The sequence below is a fragment of the Apodemus sylvaticus genome, chromosome 1 (assembly GCF_947179515.1).
Source record: "Apodemus sylvaticus chromosome 1, mApoSyl1.1, whole genome shotgun sequence".
NCBI lineage: Eukaryota > Metazoa > Chordata > Mammalia > Rodentia > Muridae > Apodemus > Apodemus sylvaticus.
In genome coordinates this window covers 54,565,789-54,587,346 of record NC_067472.1, presented here as the reverse complement: position 1 = coordinate 54,587,346, position 21,558 = coordinate 54,565,789, and the positions used below count along the sequence as shown (strand labels likewise).

The following is a 21,558-nucleotide window of genomic DNA, read 5'->3' as shown; positions in this document are numbered from 1 at the left end:
GGGCGGGCACTAGGATACGTGGCTCAACGTGCGCAGGGGCGGGTAGGTTCGGGTCAAGGAGCAAACCCGGTACAAGATGGCGGCGGTAGCGGCAGTGGCGGCGCGTAGGAGGCGGTGAGGAGCCCGGAACCCGGGGGCGCGTCCGGACGGCCCTAGATCCCCCGAGCCCCATATTGATTCTTTCTGAATGCCTTCCCATCATCTGCTGCTTCTGGCCTCTCAACGGGCTCTTTGTGCCCGTGGTGGCGGCCTCTGGCTACAGCCTGCCAGCGGCAGATTCACGAGTCGCTGCGGCCCTTGTCTGTGGGGCTCCTGGATCGCGCCGGGTGGCTTAGAAAGGCTGAAGCTGGGTGTTGTCTTCTGCCTTGTCCGCTTCCAGCTGCCTCTCTCCCTTGGCGGCTCGGGTGGCCAATGATTTCGTCTTCTTCCTGCAGTGCGCTGGGCAATCGAGGCAGGCAGAGGGACGAAATGCATCCCAGGCTGTAATAAAGCAGCCTGTTGCCACACTGCTCCTTTTTGAGGCTGGAAGCAATGCGATGGGCAGGTCATCCTGTATTATCTCCTTGCTCTCCCGACCAGCCTTGGCCATTTTCATTAATGCTCATTTGCTGGGCACGGCTGGGGCAGGGTCCAGTAAGTTCACAGTCTGCATGGATAATGTTGCTCAAACACAACATGTATTGAATGATTTGGTCTGCTCTCTGGAGTTTTGAGGAACCTAAAAAATGCTTGGAAACACTTCAGCGCCGAAAAGCACGGTACACCTAACGGATGTAAAGGGTCTGGAGAGGCGTGTACTGTCAACAGCAGTGTAAAAAGGGTGAATCATATACTCAAGTTCTCCAATAAACAGATGTGACTTACCCTAAAGTTCATTCTTGACTTTTAGCTTGTGAACACTCCTCATTTGGGATGCTTAAGGCATTCCTGAATTCCTAGAGCCAACAAGTCATAGTTGAAAATATTCTTTAGAAATCATATCCTTACTGACATATCTCCAAACCTATTTTAAAGACTTGAAGATAGGGTTCCAGGGAGTGTTGGCGTGCTAAACTGCTCACTACTGCTACTTGGGACTGGTGGCCCAAGGTTCCTGTAAGCAGCCACTCCTCAGGATAGAGGCTGTATCTATGCCTTATGGCTAGGTTTTTCTAGTAGCAATTGTCTTACAGGTACTTCTTCCTCCAAAGCCTAGTGTTTTCTCACTCTGACGACTGCCTGCCAGCCTTCAAACATTTCCTGCTTCTAGGGAACTCTGTTCACTGATCCCCTTTAAAATGTTCTTTTGGTGCTTCTAGAGATCAAACAGGGCCTGATGAGTGCCTTGCATTCACCTTGCTGTATGGTAATTGTCTATAACGTCCAAGCAGATATGGAGGCTGGATAACTGTATGATAGGCCCTGTCTTGGTTTTATTGCTTAGAAGAACCATGTCTTCTGTGTTGCCCTGTCCCAACTCCCTTCTTATTCATTTATATTTTGAGACAGGATCTTGTCAATCTAGGCTTGTCTGGTCTTGAATTCACTGTGTATGTAGACCAAGCTTGGCCTCTGTCCTATAAGAGATCCATCTGCCTCTGCCTCAAAGTGCGAGGATTAAAGGTGTGCACCATTATGCCTGACTTCCCCCCTATTTAAATGAGTTTTTTTTTTGGGGGGGGGGGCGGTTTGGAGACAGAGTTTCTCTGTATAGCCCTGGCTGTCCTGGAACTCACTCTGTAGACCAGGCTGGCCTCGAACTCAGAAATCCGCCTGCCTCTGCCTACTAGAATGCTGGGATTACAGGTGTGCGCCACCACCACCTGGCTGAGTTTTTGTTTTTAATGTTTATTTGCCTGTGTGTGTAGTGTGCACATGTATGTGGGTCCTGGATAATCAAGCTCAGGTAATTACACTTGGCTACAAGTGCTCTTATCTACTAAACCTTCCTATGAGTCCTCTCTGTCCTCCCTGGGAACTCATCTTAGTGTGTTCCTGTATTGCTTAAATAATAGTCACTTGAAGAACTTGTTTAGAAAGCTGAGGATGTAGCTGAATGCCTGGCATGAATGAGACCCTGAGTTTACTCTTCAACACTGCAAAAAAATTAAATAAAACTTCTGGTGCAAGGTTTGGCAGTGTTTGTTTAATACACACAAGTGTTTCTTATTTGAAGATGGGATTTCACATAGCCCAGGCTAGCCCTCAAACTTATTATGTAGCTAAGGATGACTGAACTGTCTTCCTGTTTCTGCCTCCCAAGTACTGGGATTATAGGTCTGTACCACCACACTTGACTAGGTTCTCTCCTCCCTCCATCCTTACCCTTCTTCCCTTCTCCTCCCACTCACTTTCTTCCCCCCTCTATATGTTTTTATGTTTTTCTTTCCTATATGTATGTCTGTGCCCCATGTATATGTCTGATGCCAGAAGAGGGTGTTGGATCCCTTGAAACAAATTACAGAAGATTGTGAGCTAGCATGTGTGTGCTATGAATCAAACCCAGGCTCTTTTGAAGAACAGCTACTGTTCTTCACTACTGAGCTGTCTTTCTAGCCCCAAACTTAAGTAAGGTTATTAGTCCATAGTCTTTCATTTGATGCACATTGTGGGAGTGATGGTTTGTGGTGACCTTGACGTGAGACTTTTCAGTGCAGCAGGTCTGATCTGTTTTGCTGATGATTAGTATGCTGTTCTGTGTACTCTGTAGAAATCATAGTCTTAGTGTCAGTCAGGACTCAGCTCGAGGCCGTTTTCACCCCTTAGTAGCTGTTCAAAAGTCATAGTTGACTGTCCCTTGTATGCCCTAATTTTACATCTGGAAAAAACCTCCTAACCTAACACAACTAATAAAAACAGAGAAAGAACGGGGGAAAGTAAATACATGTAAAGTGGTTTTGAGTCTGGGTTACTTGTAAGGGCTAGGGGCTATTTATTCATGCTTTATCATTATTGAGATAGGTTCTCATTCTGCTGCTCATAGTAGTCTCCTATGCTCAAGTGGGTCCCTAGCCTGGCCCTGGCCTCCCAATAGCTGTGTACTACAAGCATAGCCATGCCATAGGGAGATCAAACTGACCCTGTTTTAGGCCAATTTAACTCAGTCTCTGAAGGTGTTACTAGGCTATTGATTATTTTAAGACTGCAGTCATTTGAAAGCTACATAAGTTAGTTCTTTGAGTGTATTAGGGTTCAGTGTGTTTTTCAGCTGTTACTTTTTTAGACTTAGATAATGATGATGGTGATTTGTTTTGAAGTTGCAAAACACTGGGTGTCTAGTGTTCTAGGATCTTAGGAGTTGTGACTAACAGATTAGCTCCATCTGATGCCTTACCCCTAAAAGGCATAGTTAGCTTTGTTGTTCGGATGTACACACATGGTACCACCATTTCCTTTGGGATTGACTGTTACTGTTCCTTTCCTCTGAGAGGCTGATGTAACTACAGTCAATACTCAGCCTCTAAAGGCCAGACAGACATGCTTTGTCCACTTTCTCTTATCTTTTGGGATAAGGGACAGTGTGAATAAACCATCCCTTCATGACTACCTTTTTCTTTAAAAAAAACTTTTTCCTTTGAGACAGGATCTCACTGTGTAGTATGGGTTGACCTGGAATTTACCGTATAGACCAGACTGACCTCGAATTCAGAGATCTGCCCTGCCTATGCCACCCAGATACGAGTGCCAGGATAAAGATGCGCTCCACTCCTCCTCCTTAGAATTGACTTCACCCTCGGTCTGCTTGGCCTTTTTCCTGTCTACTAGGATTGCTTTTCATGAGTTGTCTATTAGGGTTATGTCAAGAAGGTGAGCCTCTTCTTGACCAGAGTGTTAACTGTTCTCCATGTCTTTCCATAGGTCTTGGTTAAGTTTGGTGCTGACATACTTAGGTGTCTGTCTGGGGATTACTCTTGCTGTGGATAGAAGCAACTTTAAAACCTGTGATGAGAGTTCCTTTTGCAAGTATGTTTCTAGAAGAGGTGAATGGAAAGTGGGAACGTGGGAGGTGTGTGTGGGAGGTGGGAGGTGAGGTGGGTAGTGTAAGAAAGATTTGGTAAGTAGAGCCACCTAAGGATAGTGAGATGCTCTCTATCTAACCTTACTTCCCAACCATTGGACTTGACAGACGGCAGCGAAGCATTCGGCCAGGCCTCTCTCCTTACCGTGCCTTGCTGGACACTCTGCAGCTTGGTCCTGATGCTGTCACAGTCCATCTGATCCATGAAGTCACCAAGGTCAGGCAAGGCAAGAGTGGTAGAATGGGGAAATGGTGGTAACTTGGGAAAGAAACTTGTAACTAAATGTCTTGTGTCAGGCTGATCTTGAGATTTTTACTTTTTTATGTTTATGAATGTTTGGCCTTCCATGTTGGTCTGTGTACAGATATGTATGCAGTGCCCACGGAGGCCAGAAGAGAATGTTGGATCTCTGGGATGGGAGTTATAGAGCCATCGTGAGCACTGGAGTTACAGACCAGTATGTGGATGCTAGGACTCAAACCCAGGTTCTTTGGAAGAGCAGCCAGTGCTTTTTAATGTTTGAACTATCTCTGCGCCTGAGATATTTAATTTTGAAGAAATCTGATTTCAGGTTCCTTAGGCCAAAACATTGTAAACTTACATTTGCAATAAAAAATTTTTTTTGCAAGAAATTTTTATAGGATTCAGAAAAAGAGAGAATATTAGTTGTGTGTACAAATCAAACATTTAAGTAAACTGTACATTTATTTCACAACAGTTCTTTGGTACAGAAATAACTTTACTGGTTTTTTTTTTGTTTGTTTGTTTTTTGTTTTTTCTAGACAGGGTTTTTCTGTGTAGCTTTGGCTAATCTAGAACTCACTGTAGACCAGATTGGCCTTGAATTTACAGAGATCTGCCTACCTCTGTCTCCCGAATGCTGGGATTAAAGGTGTATGCCACTATCACTGTCATATTTTTGTCAGAGCAGAAAACCTTGTATGTGTAGTAAAAACGTCCCATTGATAACACAGAAGAGTCTCAGATCTGAGCCGCAGTGACTGCAGTGACTTTGGGAGTGTTCGTTTGCATCGTGTGCCATGGGGGCATTTGAATTTAGTGTGTTGAGAACCAAGGCTTCAGTGAAGTTGGGAGATGCAATGTGGGTGACCATGGCTCGGAAAACCTTAGGTTCATCATGAGTTTGGTTTTTGGTTTTGTTTATTTTTGTATCATGTAGTTCAGGCTAGTGTCATACTAACTTTGTAGCTAAGAATGACCTTGAATTTCTAACCTCCTTGTTTTCATTTTCTGAATGCTGGGATTACAGGAGTATATGTCAAAGCAGGTTTTATGCTGTGCTAATCTTGAACTAGGCAAGTACACTATTAACTGAGCTCCATGTTTGATTCTGCATAAGTTTTTTCCATTACATATTGAGAAACTACTTGTAAGTTTTTCATGACCCCCCTCCTCCTCCATGTCATAGGGGTTACAACCCATAGTATAAGAAACTGGGACATGAAGCTGGGCAATGGTGGTGCATGCCTTTAATCCCAGCACTTGGGAGGCAGAGGTCAAGGCCAGCCTGGTCTACAGAGTGAGTTCCAGGACAGCTAGGACTGCATAGAGAAACCCTCTCTCGAAAAACAAAACAAAAAGCCAGGTGGTAGTGGCGCACACCTGTAATCCCAGCATTCTGGGATTTCTGAGTTTGAGGCCAGCCTGGCCTACAGAGTGAGTTCCAAGACAGCCAGGGCTACACAGAGAAACCCTGTCTGGAAAAAACCAAATCCAAAAAAACAAAACAAAACAAATTGGTTTTAAATCAAAGCAGTAGGCAGAAGGCTGAGAGGAGGCGACTGAGAGGGTGCTTATGATCAGGTTGTCTGCTTCCTCCAGGCTCAGGTTTCTGTCTCTGCAGGTGTTGCTTGTACTGGAGCTCCAGGGCCTTCAGAAGAACATGACCCGGATCAGGATCGATGAGTTGGAGCCCCGGCGGCCACGATACCGAGTGCCAGATGTTTTAGTGGCTGATCCCCCCACAGCTCGGTAAATGCTTCCTGAGAAGGGTATCTGTCTGATGCCCTTTTCCTTCCCGATGGATCTTTGTGGTAACTTACTTTCTTGCATCAGAGAAATAGTTGACTGACTAGCGCCTCGTCTTCCAGCCTTTCCTGCTTCTCTTCTTCCTCTGTTTTACTTCCTTTCGCTCTTTAGATTCACTCAGCAGACAGGTGATGTTTTGTCTTTCTGTCAGGCTTAGGCTAAGTACTGCTGTTAGAAGGAAGTAAGTGAGGCCCAGATCATACCTTTGTAGTCGGCCAGCCTTTTGTCCCTTCTTTTTTCCCTTCATTGTTTAGAATACAACTGTTCAAATATTTATTTTATATTTATTCATACATTTATGTGGATGAAAGGTCTGGCTGCATCTGTCTGTTTCTCTCTTTTTTTGGGAGACAGAATCTTATTCTGTAACTTAGGTTTACCTGGAGTGCAGTATGTAGATCACACTTGGCCACAGTCTCAATCCTACTGGTGGCTTCAGTATCTTGACGATTTATGTAATAAGATATGAGCTGCCGGGCAGTTGGTGGCACATGTCTGTAATCCTAGCACTTGGGAGGCAGAGGCAGGTGGATTTCTGAGTTCGAGGCCAGCCTGGTCCACAGAGTGAGTTCTAGGACAGCCAGGGCTACACAGAGAAACCCTGTCTCGAAAAACAGAAAAACAAACAAACAAAATAAAAGATATGAGCTACCATACGATACCATGCTCTTCTCTGTTAATGAAACTGAACATCTCTAATTTTTTTTTTTAATGTTAGTGTGTGCACAAATGTATGTCTGTATGCAAGTATGATGTGTGGGGCCAGAGAAAAACCTCTGGAAACCATCGCATTGGCTTGGAACTCACTAATTGGGTTAGGCTGGCTGCCCGTGATCCACAGGCATCTACTTGACTCTCCTCTAAGATTGGGATTATTATGTGAGGCTACCATACTGCATTTTCTTCTGCTTCTGGAGATTCAACTCTGCTCCTTACAGTTGTGAAGAAAGCACTTTGCCAACTGATATCTTTCCCCAGGCCTCATTGATGTGGGGTCTTTGGGTTTACTATTCTGAGAGACAATAGTTGACCAGTTTATACCTATTCATCTCTTGTGTGGTTTGTCCTTACTGCCTTAGAGAATTTGTTCATCTTGAGTCTTTACTATTTATATATTGTGGGTACCTTTTTTTAGGTTGTAACCTTTTAATTTACTAAAGGTATCATTAAAGAAAAAAGAAAACAGCTTGAGATTAAGGCTGCAACTCAATTATAGGTACTTTGCTAGGCTGTGTGTGGAAGTTTTTCTATTTGTCAAGAAAAACAAATCACAGTAGTAGGGCCGGGGAGCTTTTAGCTTTGAGGTAGAACACTTGCTTACCCTGTGCAAGGCTCCAGTTTTCATCCCTGTCTCACACACACACACACACACACACACACACACACACACACACACATATACACACACACACACACACTCACACTCGTTAATTTCCTGTGGGTTTAGATTTACAGGAAAGGCGAAGGAATGCCTTCCCTTGTGCCCTACCCAGGGCACTTTTTTTGCACTTGCTAACATACCTGTCCTTCCTTTGTCCTCCCTAATGAATCGGTAGCACTTCACTATCAACCATTAAACATGTTTATTTAGATATCCTTAGGTTTTGCCTAGTATACTTTTTCTGCTCTGGAGCCAAGACATCATACTGCATTCAGTTGTCATACTTTTCCAGATTTCTCTGGAATGAGACAGTTTTTTAGACTTTGAATATTCTTGATGACACTAAAGATGTCTTTTGATAAATACAAATGTTTACTGTTAATATTCTTGGGTTAATGTGTCAGTCAGTTTTCTGCCTTGTGTTGTTAGCACACACTGCTTTGTTGAAGCTGTTTCTCTTGGGCTGGGATGTGGCTCAGTGTGGAGCACGTGTGTAGTATATATGAAATCCTGGGCTCAGTCCCTAGCATTATAAAAACAACTGTCTCATTCAGGTATGGATCACAGTCGGCTTTTATATGCCCAACTACTTGAGAGGCTGAGGTAGGAAAATCTCTTTAACTAGATATTAGAGGCCAGCCTAGGCTATAAAGCGAAACATCTTTTTAGAAACTAAACAAAGATATAAACGTCAACTGAGAGGGAAAAATGAAAATTTTTGTTTTTTGTTTTTTTGAGGCAGGGTCTAACTATGTGACAGAATTCACTGTGTAGACCAGGCTGGCTTCAAACTCAAAGATTTGCCTGACTCTGCCTCCCAGGTTCTGGGATTAAAGGTGTGCACCACTACTTCTGACAAAGAATGCATATGCCTATATGGAAATGTCATAATGAAGTTCCTTTCTACAATTAATGTATGCTAAAATATTTTTTAAATTTTAAATCCTGTCTCCTAACCCCAGTGACCTATTGAATAAGTGTGTATGTCTCTTCTAATAGATTCCTAAATCTTTATTTATGTATTTACTTATTGATTATATTTGTGTGTCTGGGTATGACTGTACTCTCAACTTTTTTTTTTTTTTTTTTTGGTTTTTTTGTTTTTTGGATTTGGTTTTTTCGAGACAGGGTTTCTCTGTATAGCTCTGGCTGTCCTGGAACTCTCTCTATAGACCAGGCTGGCCTCGAACTCAGAAATCCGCCTGCCTCTGCCTCCCAAGTGCTGGGACTAAAGGCATGCGCCACCACTGCCCAGCACTCTCAACCTTCTTAGTGCTGCAACTGTTTAGTACAGTTCTTCATGTTGTGCTGACTTCTACCTATAAGATTATTTTTTTGCATCTTTATAACTAATTTTACTAGTGTTATAAATGGTAATTTAAGTAAATATCTGTGTTTTCCGATGGTCTAAGGAGACTCCTATAAAAGGGTCATTGGACACCTCCCACCCTCCCCAGCCCTTCACCCCCACCCCTGCTAAGGGACTTGACCCACATAGTGAGACCCATTGGTGTGTGGGTATGTGCATGTAAGTGCAGGTGCCCTTGAAGGTGCTTCTGAGTTACCTGACATGGATGCAGGGAATTGAACCTGAATCCTCTGTAAAAGGAGTCCTCTCTATCCCCAGTTGACTTATTTGTGTTTGTGAGCAAGTGTGTGTGTGTGTGTGTAAAGGTGCACATTCCTGTGATAGTTAGAGGACACTCTGCTGGTGTTCCCTGGGATGTGCCCCCTCATTTTAATTTTTTTCACATTTTTAATTTGTGACTGCAACCGGGCGTGGTGGCGCACGCCTGTAATCCCAGCACTCTGGGAGGCAGAGACAGGTGGATTTCTGAGTTAGAGGCCAGCCTGGTCTACAGAGTGAGTTCCAGGACAGCCAGGGCTACATAGAGAAACCCTGTCTCAAAAAAAAAAAATTGTGACTGCTTGGGATTTAGCAAGTAGCTTGGGCTTGCTAGCTAACCTAAAGGATCACCTGGCAGTGAAATTATAAGCATTCCCTACCATGTCCAGCCCCACCTACATTTTTATGTAGGTTCTAAGGATTGAAGTGAGGTTCTTTTGTAAGTATTTTATTTTCTCTTTAGCTTTTTGCTTTAAACTTTCTTTGCTTTTTTTTTTTTAAAGATTTATTTATTTATTTTATGTCCGTGCGTACACTGTCGCTCACTCGCTTCAGACACACCAGAGGAGGGCGCCAGACTCCATTACAGATGGTTGTGAGCCACCATGTGGTTGCTGGGAATTGAACTCAGGACCTCTGGAAGTTCTCTTAACCACTGAGCCATATCTCCAGCCCACTTTAAACTTTCTTTAACAAAGACTCTTACTATGCTCTGGCTGGTGTGGAACATGCTCTAGACCAAGGTGGATTCAGACTTGAGGCAGCCCTGTCTTTCTCTGCCTTCTACGTGCCGGTTACAGATATGTGTTCCTATACCTAGTTTTGATTTATTTATTTTGGGGCCAGTAGGGTGGTTTAGTAGGTAAAGATACCTCCTCCTGCTGAGCCTAAGGGACAGTCTTTCATACTCAACTTGAGAAAAGGAGAAATCAGACTCCCAAAAATCATACTCTGACTTCTACATGGTAACTGTGGCACATGCTAACTTGTCCCCACAAAATAAATAGGAGCTTACAAAAAAATAAGAAGTTTTAAAATTTTTTTTAAAATTATTTTTATTTTTTATTTTTTTATATTTTTTTGGTTTTTTCGAGACAGGGTTTTTCTGTATAGCCCTGGCTGTACTGGAACTCACGCTGTAGACCAGGCTGGCCTCGAACTCAGAAATCCACCGTCTCTGCCTCCCAGGTGCTGGGATTAAAGGCGTGCGCCACCACCACCCGGCAAATAAGAAGTTTTGTTCTGTGATTTTATTGTTCTTTGTACACTGCATATACGTGTATGTGTTCATGCACCATATGCATGTAGAGGTCAGAAGGTAACTTGGGGCCTGGTTCGATTCCTCTACAGTGTAGGTCTTTCTCAGGTCACTAGGTTTAGTAGTATGTATCTGCCTACTGGGTCATCTTGCTAGTCCCCAAAAATGTTTAAAGAGAGAAAGGCTCCAATGACTTTGTTTTTCTCTGAGCTTTGACCTGCTGCCTGTAACAGGTCTGGCCTTTCCCCCTCATATATATATATATACCCCTTTGATCTCTCTCTTCTCCAGGCTTTCGGTCTCTGGCCGTGATGACAACAGCGTGGAGCTAACAGTGGCTGAGGGACCCTACAAAATCATTTTGACAGCTCGGCCATTCCGCCTTGACCTGCTAGAAGATCGAAGCCTCCTGCTCAGTGTCAATGCCAGAGGACTCATGGCTTTTGAGCACCAGAGGGCCCCCAGGGTCCCGTGAGTACAGGGTGGGGACTTCAGGGAACTTACCATGGTAGTGCCTAGAAATGCCACAAGGTCTGATACTGTACTCTTGGGAAGAGACTGGGTGCAGAACAGCCAGACAGGGGCAGGAGGGTGGGAGATACTCTCAGAGAGGGTGAAACCAGATCGGGGTTGCAGTTTTCTCTTTCATGTACAGATCAGGAGGCAGATACTTCTGTCCCTGAGCTGTACACTAGGCACCTCCTCTGGGAAGTCTGCCTGGATCTGCTCTCTCCTTCCCCTTTTCACATCATCACATTCCCCTAGTGTATTTCCTTCCTATTTATTTATTTATTTATTTATTTATTTATTTATTTATTTATTTATTTATGGTTTCTTTTCCCCCCATCTCTGGAAGTTTGTCTACTGAAACTCACTTTTATGTTTCTGTTTTTGTGTTGGTTTTGTGCCTCCTTCCCCTTCCCTACTCATCTCCTCCTGCCCCAGTTTCTCGGATAAAGTTAGTCTCACGCTCGGTAGCATGTGGGATAAGATCAAGAACCTTTTCTCTAGGTAAATCCATGGCCACTGGTACTGTATCTGTTCCTCTTCCCTCACCCGCCCCTCTCTCCGGCCCTCTGGGGAAGTTGCCTCATCTCTGTGTTCCCTCCCCTTCACATCTGTCCTTTCCTCACTCCTGGTATCTGGGTCCTTGTTTGCTGTACCCCTGGCTGTGAGCCCTCTGGAAGGAAGATGAGTGCTGGAAGTCCTTAAGGACTGTAGGAAGCCTATTGCTTTGCTAAGGGATGGAGGGATGCCCCGTTTTGCTATTATTCCTGGCTCTCACTTGGAATATACTTGAGATTCTGGAGAGAACTCTTTGCTAGCTGCCTTTGAAAAGCATTCTTTGGCAAAACCTTTTGGAATCCCAGAGTGTGTCTGGAGAGGCTTTTTATGGTCTGACCAACTTTGTAAAGCACGATCAAGAAAGGTCAGATTTTTTTCTCTATGATGGCAGCAGAGCCAGGACTGGCAGTTAGAACCCAGGTCACTGAACCACCTTGCCTGTCTCTTCTAGATACCAACAAAGGCTGCTGATATGGGCCTGTGTGTAGAAAGTACTTCCTGCTGGCATTTCCTCCTCATTTTCCTGTCAGGTCTTCCCATCCTTGCTCACTGGGTCCCTTCCTCCAGTGCTTTCAGTCCTTTGGACCCTGGCTCTCTATCCCCTCACCCCTCCCTCCATTAGCCCCTCGTCCCTGCCCCTCTGGATTGGAGCAGACAGCTCTCCTACCTTCCAGGCAAGAATCAAAAGATCCAGCTGAAGGCAATGGAGCCCAGCCTGAAGCAACACCTGGGGATGGTGACAAGGCGAGTTGAAGTGGGGGGGCTGGAGTGGAGTGCAGGGCTGCCTGGGGGGCTGCCGAGTAAGGGCCCACAGGAAAGTGAGCCTGTTCTCATCCTAAAGGATGAGACTTACATCGTTAGAGTGGGAAAAGACAACTGTTACATGAGTGGGTATCAGTCCACTTTTCTTACAGCCAGAGGAGACCCAGGAAAAGGCTGAGAATGATGAGCCAGGAGCCTGGGAGGAGACATTCAAAACACATGCTGACAGCAAGCCTTACGGTAGGGCTGGGAAGCCCAGGGCAGGGCCACAGAGGCATCTTGGCAAACAGAGACTCTGTAAATCATCCTTTGCGTTTTTCTTTCAGGTCCCACGTCTGTAGGTTTGGACTTCTCTCTGCCAGGAATGGAACACGTGTATGGGATCCCTGAGCATGCTGACAGCCTGAGACTGAAGGTCACTGAGTGAGTCCAATAGTAACGCTAGGATGGGGTTGGAAAAGGAGGCAGTCAGGGCTGGGGATTTGCTCTTACAGCTGCATACTATAGATGTGCATAAGTCCCTTCCTGTATCTGGCCTACCTCCTTGATTATAACTTGTTTTAAGGAAGGACACTTTCCTTTTCTCTCAGCTATGTCTGTGGGGTAGCATTTGCACAAACTATAGCCTCAGTCTATGTGTCTGCCACTAGGGGTGGTGAGCCGTACCGCCTGTACAACCTGGATGTGTTCCAGTATGAGCTGAACAACCCCATGGCTCTGTATGGGTCTGTGCCTGTGCTCCTGGCACACAGCTTTCATCGAGACTTGGGCATCTTCTGGCTCAATGCTGCTGAGACATGGGTTGATATATCCTCCAACACGGCTGGGAAGGTGAGAGCATGGCATGAGGACAGATGTGTTTAGAGTCTGTCATGTCTTTCCATAGGGATACTGGATGTGAGTGTAAAGCACTGATGGCACAGCTTACTTGTATGCAGTCCTTAGTCGTTACCAGGTAGTCTTCATATGAAGCCATGCCTCTCTGGCTGTGCCCTGTCCATTCTGTAGGGACACTCTAGGTTTCAGGGGTTATGTTGCCAATCTCTGGGGCTGGAGAGATGGCTCAGTGGTTAAAAGCACTGGCTGCTCTTCCAGAGGTCTTGAGTTCAATTCCCTACAACATGGTGGCTCACAACCATCTGTAGTAGTATCTGATCCCTCATGTGTCTGTGCCCTTTCTGTCATGCATGCAAATAGAGCACTTATTCATATACATGAAATACGTAAGTAAATACCTCTTGAAAGAAAGAAAAGGTTCCTCATTTCAGGGACGTTATTATAAGGCAAGAGGACGTCAGGAGTGGTAAACAGCAATCTGATGTGTGGTTCACCAAAGCTTCCTTGAGGGAATGATATTTTATTCTTAAACTACTGTGAGGTGGTAGGAGGCAGCTGTGTGAGCACTCAAGAGAAAGTTGCTTTTGTTTCAAGTTTGTAGTGAGAAACTGATTTCCCTTGTTTCCTTCACAGACCCTGTTTGGGAAGATGCTGGATTACCTGCAGGGATCTGGGGAGACTCCACAGACAGACATTCGCTGGATGTCAGAGAGTGGCATTATTGATGTTTTTCTGATGCTTGGCCCTTCGGTTTTCGATGTCTTCCGGCAGTATGCTAGTCTCACAGGTAGGTGGTGTTTCCACTTCTGCCAGCCAACAACCTCAGTTTTCTGTTCTGTTTTTTCTTTTTTTTGGATTTGGTTTTTTCTTTTTTTTGGATTTGGTTTTTTCGAGACAGGGTTTCTCTGTGTAGCCCTGGCTGTCCTGGAGCTCACTCTGTAGACCAGGCTGGCCTCGAACTCAGAAATCCACCTGCCTCTGCCTCTCAAGTGCTGGGATTAAAGGCGTGTGCCACCACTGCCCGGCTAATTTTCTGTTCTTGAGAAGTTAGGTTTGTGCATTTTCGGACATTCTCTGCACTCCTGTTTCCCTACCCTGTCTCCCTTTTGGCATCCTTCTACTCTGGAATCTGGTTTAACCTGATCCCCATTGTGACTATGTTCTTTTCTTCCCCTTTTGTTTTGTATACACATGCATGTGTGACGTATATGTGTGAGTCCCCTCAGAAGCCAGAAAAGGGCACATGGAACCGACGTTACAGGTGGTTGTGAGCTGCTTGATGTTGGTGCTGTGAACCCAAACTTGGGTCCTCTGGAAGAGCAGCAAGTGCTCTTAACCTCTGCCACTTCTTCAACCCCTGTGACCCTGTCATTTGAACCTGCAGGGACCCAGGCATTACCCCCACTCTTCTCACTCGGCTACCACCAGAGTCGCTGGAACTACCGGGATGAGGCTGATGTTTTAGAAGTGGATCAGGGCTTTGATGATCACAACATGCCTTGTGATGTCATATGGCTGGACATTGAGCATGCTGACGGCAAGCGGTACTTCACTTGGGACCCCTCCCGGTTTCCTCAGCCCCTCAGTATGCTTGAGCACTTGGCTTCCAAGAGGCGGAAGGTAAGGCTTCCTCTAGCTGTGTTTGGTCGTCTTGCAGTAGGGCTGAGGCATGGAAGCCTCGACCCTTTCTACTTCTGTTCTTTGCTCCCAGCTGGTGGCCATCGTGGACCCACACATCAAGGTAGACGCTGGCTACCGAGTTCACGAAGAATTGCGAAACCATGGGCTGTACGTTAAAACTCGGGATGGCTCTGATTATGAGGGCTGGTGCTGGCCAGGTAGGCAGGCCAGGTCGGGGAGGCTATGGAGTGGCTAAGGAGGTATGTTTTGGGTTTTTCCTTTTTGGGAAATGAGAGTTGTTGGTGTTTTCTCTCTCAGGCTCAGCTAGTTACCCTGACTTCACTAACCCAAGGATGAGGGCCTGGTGGGCTAACATGTTCAGCTTTGACAATTATGAGGTAGGAAAGACTATCTTTTCTATTTTTCCTCACCAATAAGCTTTTCTGTTCAGTACCATTGTTTTTGTTGGACCTGTAAACATTTCATGGGGACTTGAGGATCTTGGAGAATTCTGAAAAATATCTGGTTCTGGATGTCTAGAAGCTTTCTTTCTGACAGTGTTTACCTTTGTCCTGTTCTTTTGTCCACACATAATTGCTGCCTGTGCTTTCAGGGTTCAGCTCCCAATCTTTTTGTTTGGAATGACATGAATGAACCATCTGTGTTCAATGGTCCTGAGGTCACCATGCTGAAGGATGCTGTGCATTATGGCGGCTGGGAGCACCGGGACATCCATAACATCTATGGCTTATATGTGGTAAGGGACGGGGAGAAGAACCTCAGTGGACACAGGGAGGACAGTACTTAAACATGAGGACTGTGTAGTTGTCACCAGATGTCAGATGGCATTTGCTCTTCACTCTCTCTTGTCTTTCTTCCTAGCACATGGCGACTGCTGATGGGCTAATACAGCGCTCTGGTGGTATAGAGCGTCCCTTTGTCCTGAGTAGGGCTTTCTTCTCAGGCTCCCAGCGCTTTGGTAAGATTTGGAGACTGTGGCAGCTGTGCTTGAGAGTCAGTGCCTATAATCCTAGCACTTAAGGATGCTGAGTCAGGAATAGCTTTGGTTGTAGGGCTGCCTAGACTGTCCACGTAGTATAGGCTATCCTGATCTGTTTAGTATGACTCTGTCTCAAGGGAAAAGTAAACAGAAACAGAAGAGTAAGCAATGACACAAAAGTGTGCAGGCCAGATCAGAGGAGCCGTGGTATCTTAGGAGCTGCACACTACAGCCTCCAGCTGTGTATTTTGACGTGTAAATGGTGTTATCTAATCCTCGTTTAACCCTTCTGGCCGGAATGGAGGGGGAGCACTGCCTAGCTTATGCCGGGCCATTGCTAAGTTCCTAGTACCAAGAAAGAGAAGGAGTGGTGTTTAACGTTACTATCGTCAGAGTGTCCTAGACACTTGTCTAGTAACTGTGGCAGGTCAGGGGACACTTGTATACAGGCTGAGTCCCTTGCTTTGTATCACACTCCGGCCCTTCTGACTTCCTTAGGAGCGGTGTGGACAGGGGACAACACTGCGGAATGGGATCATTTGAAGATCTCTGTCCCTATGTGTCTCAGCCTGGCACTGGTGGGGCTCTCCTTTTGTGGTGGTAAGAGAAGGAGAAATTTGGGGTTTTGATTGGGATAAAGTCACAGGACCTGGGCATGAGCAAAGAACAGAATATTTATATGGATGGCTGCCAGCGCTTCTTCTTTGCCATTTTGCAACCTGCTCCTTCTCCTCTCCCAGCGGATGTGGGTGGCTTCTTCAAGAACCCAGAGCCAGAGCTGCTTGTGCGCTGGTACCAAATGGGTGCCTACCAGCCATTCTTTCGGGCTCATGCCCACTTGGACACTGGGCGGCGAGAGCCGTGGCTGTTAGCGTCTCAATACCAAGATGCAATCCGAGATGCCTTGTTCCAGCGGTACTCTTTGCTGCCCTTCTGGTATACCCTCTTCTATCAAGCTCACCAGGAAGGGTTTCCTGTCATGAGGTAAATTAGTCAGTGGGGCCTGTGTAGAGTCAGATGGCTGGGAGATAACTAGGTCTGGTTTGCATCTCTGGGCCTCTTCCTGTCCCTTTCCAGGGCCTTGTTTGTAAGATCTGATTTTAATATGAATGTGGAAGGGAGGTCTGAGGATGTAATTCTACATCCTTTAAGTAGAGTACTTGCCTCTTAGTGTATAAAGCCATAAGTTTGGTCAAGCCCCAGTATCACCAAAAAACAAAAAAACAAAAACAAACAAAAACAAACAAAACAAAAAACAAAACAAATACCAAACAATCAATCAGGCTAATGAAATGGGTACAAGAAATTGCCATCAAACATAGGAGTTCAGTCTCTAGAACTTGATGGAAGTAGAGAATTGACTCCTAGAATTTGTGAGTTTTTTTCTGGCCACTACATACATGGCATGTGACCCTCCATACCTTCAAAATTATGATAATAATAATAGTAGTAGTAGTAATAATAGTAGCAGCAGCAGCCTATCTCGTTATATATGTCTATAATCCTGAATTTAGGAGGCTGAGGTAGGAGGAATGAAAGTTCAAAACCAGCTTGTGCTACATTGTAAGTCCCTGTCTGGAAAAGAGAGTCCTGGAAAGATGAAAGGAAATAAGTGAGTAATGGAGGTTAACGTCTGAAGGAGACTGCCAGCAGTGATACGTTACTGACCAGAATAAGTAACCTGAGGTAGTCACAAAAGGCCTTTTTGAGAATATGGCCACATTAGGAATCTGTCCAATAAGTAAAGTAGGTGTTCCTGATCTTAGGGAAGGACATTCCACACAGAGGAAGCTGCAGGTGCCAAAATTCTGAAGTGAAACAAGTCAGAAAGAAAAAGTCGTGGGACTTGGGAAGGAGCTGGTAGAGAGACTGTCACTAGGAAAGAAATGATACTTGTGCTCCTAAAGGGCCTTGCAAGCTGTGTGTCACTGAAGTGTTGAAGGAGGTCCCTGGAGGGTAGAGAACAGTTGGAAGAAGAGTGGAGTTAGGGACGTGAGATAGGAAGTACAGTGACTGGCAAGGCGGGGTTCTGTAGTGCAGCCGAAGGCCTGCACCCATTGGCTGAAAGCTCTTGGATGTCTCCCCAGTGCAATTCTAATTGCTAGCTCTTGGAGGAGAGCATCTTTGACCTCTGTGAAAGTAATGTCTTCCTTTCCTGTCTTGCTTCTTTTCTAGACCCCTATGGGTACAGTATCCTGAGGATATGTCTACCTTCAGTATAGAGGATCAGTTCATGCTTGGTGAGAAATAGGAGGACAGTTGGTAGTAGGTTGGACTTGGGCTTAAGAACAATGTGTGGGATGTGTATGTGTGGGGTTGGAGACTGGCTGAACTTAAAACAGACAGATCCTTTAATGCTCTCTAGACTGTTAATGCCCTTGTTTCCTCTTCCTTCTGGTATGTTTAGGGGATGCACTCCTTGTTCACCCTGTATCGGATGCTGGGGCCCACGGAGTGCAGGTCTATTTGCCTGGCCAAGAAGAGGTAAGTTACAGGATGTTGTAGGCACAGAAGCAAAAGGATGGAACCCTTATGTACTGAGTGATCCAGCATCTTCTTGTCATCCACAGGTGTGGTATGACATTCAAAGCTATCAGAAGCATCATGGGCCCCAGACCTTGTATCTGCCCGTAACGCTAAGCAGTGTAAGTATACCTCTTCAGATGCTGTCTCTGTTTGCTTGTACATCTCCAGAAGGGGAGGAAATAGGTAATTTGGGAAGCCAGAGGGCAGGAAGAAGACAATGCTGAAAGGCCTAAAGGAATAGTGCTTCACTGCAGCGCTTCTGCCTTAGATCCCTGTGTTCCAGCGTGGCGGGACAATTGTGCCTCGATGGATGCGAGTGAGGCGCTCTTCAGACTGCATGAAGGATGATCCTCTCACTCTCTTCGTTGCTCTCAGTCCCCAGGTGAGCTACCTCAGCTGTCTGCCTCCTGTTAGGACTCTGTCCTCTGGGATAGGAATGAGGGCACTCCCTCTTTGGCTTAAGTTCCTCACCTCTTCCTGCACAGGGTACGGCCCAAGGAGAGCTCTTTCTAGATGATGGACACACCTTTAACTATCAGACTCGCCATGAGTTCCTGTTGCGCCGATTCTCTTTCTCTAGCAACACACTTGTCTCTAGGTAATGGGGTATCCTCTGTGTGGGCCTTGCCTTTAGAGGTGCTCAGGTTCACTGTGCTTTTGTTACGTTTCGACTTCACTTTGGATTATCTTCCTGCTGATTTCTCCAATTGGCATTTGCTTTTGTTGCCTCCAGTTCAGCAGACCCTAAAGGCCACTTTGAAACACCTATCTGGATCGAGCGAGTGGTCATAATGGGGGCTGGAAAGCCAGCAACTGTGGTGCTCCAGACCAAAGGTTAGTCCTAGGTCTGGCCTTGAAATGGGGAAAAAGAAACAGAGAGGTTGGCAGGGTTGCAACTTTGCTATTGTTGACTGTGGTGCTTGTCTTCCTTCTATAGGATCCCCTGAAAGTCACCTGTCCTTCCAACATGATCCTGAGACCTCTGTGTTGATACTGCGCAAACCTGGCGTCAATGTGGCATCTGACTGGAGTATTCATCTTCGATAACCCAAGGAACTTGTTCTGAGTTGGGAGGAAGGGTGTGATGGTATTGAGTTACCTTTTCTTTTGCCTTGGAGTTTGACCCTACCTAGATTTCACCTTCTAATTCCAAGACCCAGATTCTGTCAATATCTGGGCAAGATGACAGGGCTGTCCTAGGGCTCTGAATTCCTCTTGTGACCTAGTCTTTCCTTCTGTGTGTTACCAAACCCTTCCCTTCATACCCAGTATCCTGTTGCTGTAACTGGAGCGCAGTCATTTGTGAAGACCCAAGGGGCCTTGTCTTTCTTCTTCTCTTCCTTGGGGTCCCCGCCTTTTCCTCAGACCCCATCTATTCATGCCTCTTGTCTGTTGATACCATTTCTTGGGAGAAGATGAGGACAGTGAACTTTAGGGTTCCTTTTCTTCTTCCCTGTTCCCTCCTTTCCAAAATGCCCACCCTTTCATTCCTTCTACTGAATGTCCCCTTCTATGTCCCCCTAATACACTGGGACCACCCTTACCTGGTAGGGGATGAATGGATCACGATTGAGGCTCCTGGAGAATGTCCTCTTCCTTCTCACCTCAACCTTTCTTCCTGTTTCTTTCCAGAGCTGCTGCATTTCTCCCATCCTTAGAGGGAGAAGCTTCCACACAGTTAAGAGGGGATGGCTCTTAAACTTCTTTTTCCCCTCTGGTCCCCTTGGGACACACAAGATAGAGAAATGAATTGTGGTTTCACTGAATCACGGTCACCTGTATTTATTGCTGGGAAGAAGGCTGAGGGTGGGGGGGATGATCATGTGTACCCAGGGATGGCTTCAAGCCCTGGTAAGCGGGTTGAGGGAGGACTCAGGAACCAGGAGAAATATTTGTGGGAATTTTTTTTACTTCCTCTGGGTTCCCAACTGTGACAGGTTTTGATAAAAAGGAGAAACAATAAAAAAACAAACAAAACAGATAAAAATTGGATGTCTTAATTGTAGTTGTAAACTGAACAAAATAGCTTCCGTAGATAGTGGCCTACCATTTTATTCTGTATAAGCTGCTTCATTTCAGCAGAATGAGCAAACATGAGGCTTCTTTAGCTTGGTGGGTGCTAGTCCTTTAGAAGAGCCCAGCAAAGGGTCTTAGGAGGTAAACTGGTCAGAAAACTGCTTTGTCTCACAGATCTAAGGGCCCGAGTTTGATCTACAGGCTGACTCACTGTAAAAAAAAAAATCTGAGTATGATGGCAGGCTTTGGTAAGCCTGATTCTTGGGAGGTGGACACAGCCGGACCCTTGGGGCTCTGGCCAGCTTGCCTAGCCTACTTGGTAAGTTCTCGTCCAGGGAGAGATCCAGTTTCAAAACAAAACAAAACAAAACAAAACAAAACAAAACAAAAGGATGGTGCCTGAAGAATACTCAGGGTTAACCTCTGGCCTACACACATTTCATAGTCACAGCAACTGTCATATTTTAATGTGGGCGTAATAAGTAGTGATCAGAGCTAATGGGGTCTCTTAGAAATAAATACAGGGTCAAGTTTTTTTTTTTTTTAATTTATATCTTTTTATTTATTTATTTATTTATTATTTGTAAGGACACTATCACTGTCTTCAGCCACACCAGAAGAGGGCATCAGATCTCATTACAGATGGTTGTAAGCCACCATGTGGTTGCTGGGATTTGAACTCAGGACCTCCAGAAGAGCAGTCAGTGCTCTTAACCACTGAGCCATCTCTCCAGCCCAGGGTCAAGTTTTTTATCAGAAGGCTATTATAGCACTTTCTTTTTTTTTTTTTTTTTTTTTTTTTGGTTTTGGTATTTTCAAGACAGTGTTTCTTTGTATAGCCCTGACTGTCCTGGAACTCACTCTGCAGACCAGGCTGGCCTCGAACTCAGAAATCCGCCTGCCTCTGCCTCCCAAGTGCTGGGATTACAGGAGTGTGCCACCACCACCCGGCGTAATAGCACTTTTTGAGACAGGGTCTCACCATACAGCTCTGACTTGCCTAGAACTCAAGAGCTCTTCCTGCCTCCCTTAGAGCTGGGATTAAAGGCTTATGCCACCATGCCCAACCTAAAACAGGATTTTGATATGTAGTCCACCAGCTTTGAGCACCTGGTCCTTTAGTCACAGCCTTCCAAGTGCTGGTATCATAGGTAGCATCACCACACTCAGCTTTTAAAACTTGGTTTGCAGACCTGGGGATTGAACCTATGGTCATGCTCTATACCAACATTTAAAAAATACTCCCATTGTTAAGTTGAACTTGCTAGAGCAAAGAGCTTCTATTCATCTGTTCTGGAGTCAGGTAGATTACCTGAGTAGGGAGTCCAAAGGCATTCTAGACCACAGACCCTTTCAGAGATGGGGGAAAAACCTTTCAGGGCCAGGTGGTATAGCTCAGGCCATTCTGAGACTTTTGTG

At 45.5% G+C, this 21,558-nt stretch overlaps 1 protein-coding gene across 2 annotated transcripts; it reads left to right on the top strand.

Moving 5' to 3' along the window:
- Positions 1 to 26: 26 nt before the first annotated feature.
- Positions 27 to 19,889, top strand: Ganab (glucosidase II alpha subunit). 2 transcript variants are annotated; one of them, XM_052190382.1, is made up of 25 exons: positions 27 to 114; positions 3,838 to 3,942; positions 4,106 to 4,214; positions 5,863 to 5,990; positions 10,605 to 10,784; positions 11,259 to 11,324; positions 12,053 to 12,122; positions 12,293 to 12,380; positions 12,467 to 12,563; positions 12,791 to 12,971; positions 13,611 to 13,764; positions 14,362 to 14,597; positions 14,689 to 14,815; positions 14,916 to 14,995; positions 15,211 to 15,354; positions 15,480 to 15,576; positions 16,096 to 16,197; positions 16,338 to 16,581; positions 17,773 to 17,837; positions 18,005 to 18,081; positions 18,168 to 18,242; positions 18,392 to 18,505; positions 18,609 to 18,721; positions 18,857 to 18,957; positions 19,061 to 19,889. In XM_052190382.1, the coding sequence occupies exons 1-25, from the start codon at positions 77 to 79 to the stop codon at positions 19,168 to 19,170; spliced, it is 2,901 nt and encodes a 966-aa protein (XP_052046342.1). In that variant the 5' UTR covers positions 27 to 76; the 3' UTR covers positions 19,171 to 19,889. The 2 variants fall into 2 exon arrangements, with proteins under 2 accessions (XP_052046342.1, XP_052046354.1); XM_052190394.1 differs by lacking the exon at positions 11,259 to 11,324.
- Positions 19,890 to 21,558: the final 1,669 nt, after the last annotated feature.

What these genes read in the sequence shown, in the direction of transcription:
- Ganab (XM_052190382.1), top strand. Translation starts at nt 77, where the DNA reads ATGGCGGCGGTAGCGGCAGTGGCGGCGCGTAGGAGGCG. An exon ending in CAGAGGGCCCCCAGGGTCCC is followed by an intron (nt 10,785 to 11,258) that starts GTGAGTACAGGG and finishes CTCCTGCCCCAG; the next exon opens with TTTCTCGGATAAAGTTAGTC. An exon ending in TGGCTTCCAAGAGGCGGAAG is followed by an intron (nt 14,598 to 14,688) that starts GTAAGGCTTCCT and finishes CTTTGCTCCCAG; the next exon opens with CTGGTGGCCATCGTGGACCC.